The sequence below is a fragment of the Carassius gibelio genome, chromosome B8, assembly GCF_023724105.1.
Source record: "Carassius gibelio isolate Cgi1373 ecotype wild population from Czech Republic chromosome B8, carGib1.2-hapl.c, whole genome shotgun sequence".
Lineage (NCBI taxonomy): Eukaryota > Metazoa > Chordata > Actinopteri > Cypriniformes > Cyprinidae > Carassius > Carassius gibelio.
This window is the reverse complement of record NC_068403.1, coordinates 1251670-1259169: the sequence shown is the minus strand read 5'-3', so window position 1 is coordinate 1259169 and position 7500 is coordinate 1251670. Positions and strand designations below refer to the sequence as shown.

Below are 7500 nucleotides of genomic sequence, written 5' to 3'. Positions count from 1 at the left end.
AAACGAATGCACAACAAGTTGCACAATCATCTGAAACCTCAGACGAACAACTCTATCCAAACCCTGAGCCTGTGCATCTGCACAAAAGATCGCACGCGCTGTTGTTATCCAACATCTGAATGGACATCTGCAGCCCCTTCTGACAGCACTGATCCCTTTGAGCATCAAAACACTGCATCTTAATATAGACACACTCTCCATTTTCTGCTCTCCACACAAACAAAGACGCACCATGAAGATGGAAACCAGGAGATGGGTTGTTTTCTCCCCTTGTTCCCACTATCAGTGCGTCCTCGCTGCTTCATCTGCGAGAGAGAATGGAGATCCGTTCACTGGTTTACTTCCAGTCGAGTGAGTCGCAGTGATAGTGGGGTTTCTCTCTCTTTCTATATGCATCTTTCTATAATCGACATCCACATGACTGCGATCGTACTCACTGTTTCAGCACCGCGGACAGCGACGCGCGTCGCGTCAGCCGCGTTCATTCACTGAGCCGGTCGCGCCGCGTCCATGAAACCGAGCGGCGTGTATCTTGACAGGAGCAGGTTTTGGGTGGTGATGATGAGGAGGATGATGATGATAGTCAGCATCAGCTGAGCCACACACCCACCTTCGCCCCGCCCCTCTGCCGCTCGCCAGAAACGCCCCCCATACGCCGACGACAGTACGCATGCGCGTAGTATATGGCACGCTATTCAGTCCAAGTATCCCAGAGTGCAGTGTGGACGATGGGGCGGGGCGACACGTTGGGGCGGAGCGACACGTGTCGCCCCGCCCACCTCAGCGGTTATTGGTTTATGATTAAGATGAGCTTATTGGTGTACAGATGAGTGACGATTTTACAGCTTATTGGTATAGAGAATTATGACGCTATTAGCAAAAAAAAAAAAAAAAAAAAAAAAAAAAAAAAAATTATGACGCTATTAGCAGGATTGGAATGCGGAAGTAGACACTAAGATGAATAATCTTTTAATATAAATTAAAAAGTGAATATACATGTTGTGTTTTTGCATTTATTGTTGCATTTCCACAACATCCCGTATAAATACAAAGAGTTTTGGATTACGACGAACAGAATAAAAATAAATGGTCTACTCCCTCAATGGCTGTAGTGTAGACGCTACCTCGGCATTACTTGCTGGTTTGAAAATGACACGGCAATATTATGCGAAGTATGGTTATGTAGATAGTCATGGAGTACCTTGATTTATATATTCAAATAATATATACATACATATATATGTGTGTGTGTGTGTATATATATATATATATATATATATATATGTGTGTGTGTGTGTGTGTGTGTCGTGTGTGTAACAAATTGTCACCAGTCTCTGAAGGTCACTAATAATATTCTGAACATTCCCTTGGCCCCTACGAAAATTTACTATGGTTCTGCTACAGTAACTATAGTAAAACTATGGTGTTTTTATAATTACAGCTCACAGTAATTAATGTGCCAACAAATATTTTTACTACAATAAATCCATGGTTACTTTTTGCAAGGAAGGAACTATACAGGTTCTAAAGAACTTGCCCAAAAACACTTGTTACTTTCTGTTATTTGTTTTCTGAACTGCACTACTGAAAACCTCATTAATCCTCACAATCCTGTCACAACTAAACTAAGAATCCATTATGAGCAATGCATAGCAAATCATGTTATCATCAAATATGAGAAACCTTAAAGAATGATAGACTGATGTAAATGACTGAAACCTGTTGTCATGCACGTGTTTTCCATAGCTTTTTTATTAAAACATTATACAGTGCAAAGTTTAACTTTAAATTACATCAATTAATAATCAAAACCAGTTATTTCCCTTCAATGAACTTAACACACAAATGTGTTTCATGCCGCAAAAAAAAAAAAAAAAAAACAGTCCTTGGAACAAAATCCTGTGTAAACAAAAGCCCAGAAGATCACCACGCCGGTCTCTTCCCTGTACCCTGGTGGGTTAAACTTGAAAAGGGCTCTGCACTGCAAGTGTTCCCTGATGCTGTACATCCGTCTGAACTCGTTCCGGTCAGGAGACAGGAGGACAATTCTTCCAGTTGGCCACAACTTATAGTGTAAAGACAAAATACATGAAAGATAATAATAATAATACAAAAAAAGTTTAACAGCCTTCTACTACAAAATTCAATTGGAGAATGAGCATTAAACGGGGAAATCTTACTGTCTAGCCAGGCAAACTGTGCCGCTTTCCGAAAAACTTCGGAGCACATCCCTAAACCATCTGCAAACCAGAGAAAGTGTCAAATATGCAGAGTCACCCGCCGACAAAATAACTTCCCTGAGGATTTCCAGGGGAAGCTGTTGAATCAAAAACATACATAGGTTTATTTATATATGTATATAAAAGTTATTAAACATTATATAAACACTGAATACAGACAACCTTGCTTTAAAACTCTCATTAAAAACTCTATAGATTGTTGTCACAACTGCATACTCATTCTTTTATAATAACACTAATAAAATGTTAATATATACAGTACTGTGCAGAAGTATTAGAGTTAGTATTTTCACATTGAAAAAAAACTATTTTAAGCCAATTATTTATATCTTTTGCTGTTGTGTGTCAGTAGGATATATTAGTTTACATTTCCACACATTCATTTTGCCATTAATTGTAATAATCCAGTGAGATATTTGTATATATTTGTATGCATGATCCACATGAAGATCTTTTACATTGAATATACATATTTCTATCTTATATGGTGAACAAAATCCACATTAGATCGCAAACAGAAGTTATTTAAAAAACTTGCTGCTGTCTGAAAATGAATTAAGCTGAAATGTTTTTAAATGTCTTTGATGCTGATGTTAACTGATAGTTATACATTAAATAATCCACAGTATTGACCAATATAGTACTTGTACATAATACCAATTTCACATCTGAACAACTATGTAGCTGTAATAACTAAAATACCTCTGCATGTACACACATATGTAATTATTAGTTCTTAATGAATGTAATAACCTGCTTTGCTGGACTCTGCCTGAAGATATGGTGAATGGTGAAGTTCCTCCCCTCAGTGGTTGAGCTCTAAAAGAACAAATGTCAAGAGGTAGGTATATTGCTAGATATAGTACAGAGTAATGTTTCATGTAGCAACATTCAAACAGCTACATACATTTGCGGAGTAAAGCTGTCCAGGAGAACAGAACACCACCACCTCCTGATCATGTCATCCTGAAAAATAATAATAATAATAATATACACACAAAAATCATGCATGTCTGTTCAAATAACTTGACAAATGTGATGCCATACCTCTGTAAAATCGAACCTATGAACTAAAGCCATGTACGAGTGTACTGTTACAATCCACAAAGAACAATAAAATGAGCAATTTATAACAATTATTAACAATAATTATTCAAATTGAACGTACCATGGATAAATAAATGATCGAACATCGCATTTCATATTATAAGATATTTACACAACCACTTTTACTCACCTCAAGCAATCAACGGAATAGCGTTATTACTCTGCTGCTGTAGTTGCCACCGTTCTGTTTGTTTCAACGCAAACTGCCCCCTGCTGGCTCGGAGGAACATGTCAAAGGCGGGGAAAACAAATATGGGCGGGGCGACACGTGTCGCTCCGCCTCGAAGTGTCGCCCCGCCCCATCGTCCAGACTGCACTCTGGGGTTACTCATTCAGTCAGGCGTTTGTACTACGCGCATGCGTACTGCGTGATCCTTCAGAGGGAGCTTCAAATTCATCAGTAACCATCAGTGACAATATATGTATTTCCTCAACATATGTTGTTTAAGTTTTAAGAATTTCATAATTGTTGTTTCGATAGCCTACCCCAAGTCTTCATAAAAGGGGTTCAAAATAATCAATATTTTATAGTCTTTTAATAATTAGTTGAACAGAGAATGAGGGCGATTCGTCACCGCGAATATTTAGATAAATAAGCGAAAGTGGCACATTTGGGTTTTCCCCACAGTAGTTTTGTTTCTGAATAAATCGGTAGTTTGGAATGATTCGCTTGTGTAAATGATTCAAATGACTCATGAAATGCGAGACAGTCGTCGCCGCTAGTGGCGGAATGACGTAACTTACAGAAAGAGTCGAAGCAGAGTGAAATGCATAGGACAGGAGTCGGAAATCAACGGGTAGATGGGCCAGATTTGCCCTGTCTGAAAATAATGTACCCCTTCTAGCCACACCTTCCTGTCAGATTTATTCTAGTAATGGGAAGTTCGGATCATTTTTGATGGACTCTGGCTTTTGAGTTTTGTTGAGCAAAATTAATGAATCTTTTTTCGAGTCATTTTCATTTTAACTTGGAAAAACCCGGAAACTTGAAACAGGTAAACTAATTCTAATGCAGAATAGTGATGGGTCATTCTTGAAAAATTCATTAATTTTTGCATTTTTTAATTTATGGAGCCACTTTAAACTGTACTGTAGGAGTGCTGTCAAACGATTAATCGTGATTAACCGCCTCCAAAATAAAAGTTTTATTTTACATAATTCAAGTTTATTTGTATCGCGCTTTTTACGATACAAATCATTGCAAAGCAACTTTACAGAAAATTACGTTTCTATAATATTTAGTTATAATTTGTGATGATTAGTTTAGGTGCATATGACAGAAATTTACAAATCCAAGCTAAAGAATAAGAATGCACATTTTGATCTGATATAACTGCAGTCACAATTTAAGAGATACATTATTCGAATGCTTGGCGAAAGAGATGTGTTTTTAATCTAGATTTAAACAGAGAGAGTGTGTCTGAACCCCAAACATTATCAGGAAGGCTATTCCAGAGTTTGGGAGCCAAATGTGAGAAAGCTCTACCTCCTTTAGTGGACTTTGCTATCCTAGGAACGACCAAAAGTCAAACCAAAAGTTAGGGTGCGTGATGGTTTGTAACGTGGTAGAAGGCTAGTTAGGTACGCAGGAGCTAAACCATTTAGGGCCTTATAGGTAAGTAATGATAACTTGTAACTGATACAGAACTTAATAGGTAGCCAGTGCAGAGACTGTAAAATTGGGGTAATATGATCATATTTTCTTGACCTCATAAGGACTCTAGCTGCTGTATTTTGGACGACCTGTAGCTTGTTTATTGAAGAAGCAGGACAACCACCTAGAAGTGCATTACAATAGTCCAGTCTAGAGGTCATGAATGCATGAACTAGCTTTTCTGCATCAGAAACAGATAACATGTTTCGTAGCTTGGCAATGTTCCTAAGATGGAAGAATGCAGTTTTTGTAACATTGGAAATATGATTTTCAAAAGACAAGTTGCTGTCTAATATAAGACCCAGATTTCTGACTGTAGAGGAAGTAACAGTACATCCGTCTAGTTGCAGATTGTAATCTACAAGATTCTGTGTATTTGTGCAGGAACCCCACTAGATGTCCTCAGCTGCTTTATAGAACTCCACAGCAGCCACAGTAATACACAGTGAATACCTGAACATTCATTCATTTATTCCTTTTATAAAAACACAGCATTTCTAAACAGATTTTCAACAGCTAAAAAGAATACAAATCAATCAACAAGATTAAACACCTCTGTGCACAGTATGTACAGTATGAGAGCTGTGAGCATCAGAGCTCATAGAAGTCCAGATGCGCACCGGACTGGAAGTCATCGTCCAGCAGGAGTTTGATGAGTTTGGCTCCGGACTCCTCGCAGGAGAGCAGCTGGCCCTCGGAGAACATGGAGGAGAAGGAGCGCCGCAGCTGCAGATCTCCGGAGGAACGGCGCGCCTGCAGCTGCATGTCTGTGTCCAGAGGACCTGCAGAACACAACACACTGATCTCATGAAAGCTGACTGACTCAGTGTAGAGATCACTGTAGAAGCACACGTCTGCTTGTTATCTGTCTGTCCTCAGCTGTGTGTTTTCCTATTGTCTCACTGTCCTCCAAACCAGAGATTCCCAAACCAAACACCTCTGAGCTAAAATAATCTTAAAAAGTCCCTTGGGATGTTTTTCAAGATGTACCTTTAATTTATAAATTAAGTATTTGATTTCATTTAAGTGTTCATTTTAATTGTTTTAAATGTAATTGAACATTTATTTAAAATTTTAATTTTGATTACATTTTTAAATTAGATATTTTACACTATTGTGTATTACAATAATTGTTTTTATTTTAAAATTAAGTTATTTGGATTTTTACATCTTTTTGATAAAATTTTTAGTAAGCCTTTAATATTAATAGTTTTTAGATTTTTTTTTTTTTACTTGCGTTTTGTTTTGGTTGCTTTTATTTAAATAAAATAGCAATTTTATTTTCAATTTTTTTTAATCTTTTAATTTCATGTATATGTTTGCTGTTTTTATTGTAATAGTTTGACAATTATTTTTTTTTTTTTACATTTTTATGAGTAAATTTTTAGTAAGTGTTCATATTAACAGTTTTTATGTTAAACTTTTTTATGATTCCATTTGTCATATTTTCTTTTGTAAGAATGTATTTATTCATTGTAAATTTACGATTTAATATTTAATGTGATTTTCAAATTGGTTTAAATTAATTAGCCTATTTAATTTGAATTTTTACAATTATTTTGAAATTATTGAATTTAACATTTTCGTGATTAAATTTGTATTTATTTATTTATTTAGTAAGACTTTAAATTTTTTGAATTTATTTATCAGTTGATGTAGCGCGTGTGATCAGCGGAACTCACCGGGTGCGTAACTGAGCACTCTTACATCCGGCTCCTCTGCGGCTAACACGCGGAACATCATGTCGCGGGCGGCTTTCCCGGAGCAGTACAGGACCCACGACGGGAAGGGCTTCAGGGCACACAGAGAGCTGATGTTGACCACCGACCGCCGCAGACCCAGACTGCGAGGAAACGCTTGCAGGACGCCGGCCGTCAGACTCAGTGCCCCGCTGACGTTCAGAGACAGATACCGGTTGACCTCCGCCGGATCCGTGAACGTCACAGCGAAGCGAGACACGTCACCCAGAGACGCTGAAACCAAAGAGGACAAACTATCGTCATGTTCTTCACATTCAAGATCAGCTTTCAGTGATTTCAAGCTATGTTATGACTCAGGATTTCTGTCTTGTTTTCTAGTGCAAATATCTAAAAATCCTTAAATCAAAATTATTTAAAGACCTGATTAGACACAAATTTTTCTGACAGTAGATATTTTTTGGTTTGTTTGTTTTAAGCATAAACTGACTTAATTTTTCAGAAAAAAAACTTGAAATCTAAATATTTTTAATGGAAAAGAAGAATGAAGAATGAAAAATAATGAATAAGAAAATCATATTTTGAAGTGTACATAAATCATTAATAATATAAAAAAATGGGTTTCAAATGTATAATTTACTTAATATAAATATATTTACATTATTTTTATAATTTTATAATATTTTTATAAAATATTATTTAAAGAATTACATTATAAAATAAATTACAGTTAGATTTAAATGAATAAATAATAAAGTACAGTACACAAATTTAATGTAAAAAATATTGATTTAATAATGGT

The 7500-nt window shown here is 36.4% G+C and overlaps 2 protein-coding genes and 1 long non-coding RNA gene across 6 annotated transcripts in view; all 3 read right to left on the bottom strand.

Moving 5' to 3' along the window:
• lzts3b (leucine zipper, putative tumor suppressor family member 3b) overlaps positions 1-584 on the bottom strand; it is a 16275-nt gene extending 15691 nt beyond the window's left edge. The window contains exon 1 of one of the 2 annotated variants that reach the window (XM_052562741.1): positions 438-584. The gene's annotated coding sequence lies outside the window, so the exon portion shown is untranslated. Of the gene's footprint in view, positions 1-231; positions 332-437 lie in introns of those variants that run through there. The other variant, XM_052562742.1, reaches the window with a different exon arrangement.
• Positions 585-1727: 1143 nt separating this feature from the next.
• LOC127963090 (uncharacterized) lies at positions 1728-3675 on the bottom strand. 3 transcript variants are annotated; one of them, XR_008154733.1, is made up of 4 exons: positions 3478-3675; positions 3148-3206; positions 2994-3059; positions 1728-2317 (listed from the first exon to the last, which is right to left on the bottom strand). It is a non-coding gene; the product is annotated as an uncharacterized LOC127963090 (long non-coding RNA). The 3 variants fall into 3 exon arrangements; XR_008154731.1 differs by having other exon boundaries at positions 1730-2065; positions 2181-2317; positions 3148-3675; XR_008154732.1 differs by having other exon boundaries at positions 1730-2317; positions 3148-3675.
• A 1784-nt stretch (positions 3676-5459) lies between these two features.
• sprb (sepiapterin reductase b) overlaps positions 5460-7500 on the bottom strand; it is a 2813-nt gene continuing 772 nt past the window's right edge. Inside the window, exons 2-3 of the mRNA XM_052564275.1 lie at positions 6684-6974; positions 5460-5783 (exon numbers count right to left, since the gene is read on the bottom strand). Coding sequence (XP_052420235.1) covers positions 5593-5783; positions 6684-6974 — 482 coding nt within the window. The 3' untranslated portion in view covers positions 5460-5592. The remainder of the gene's footprint in view (positions 5784-6683; positions 6975-7500) is intronic.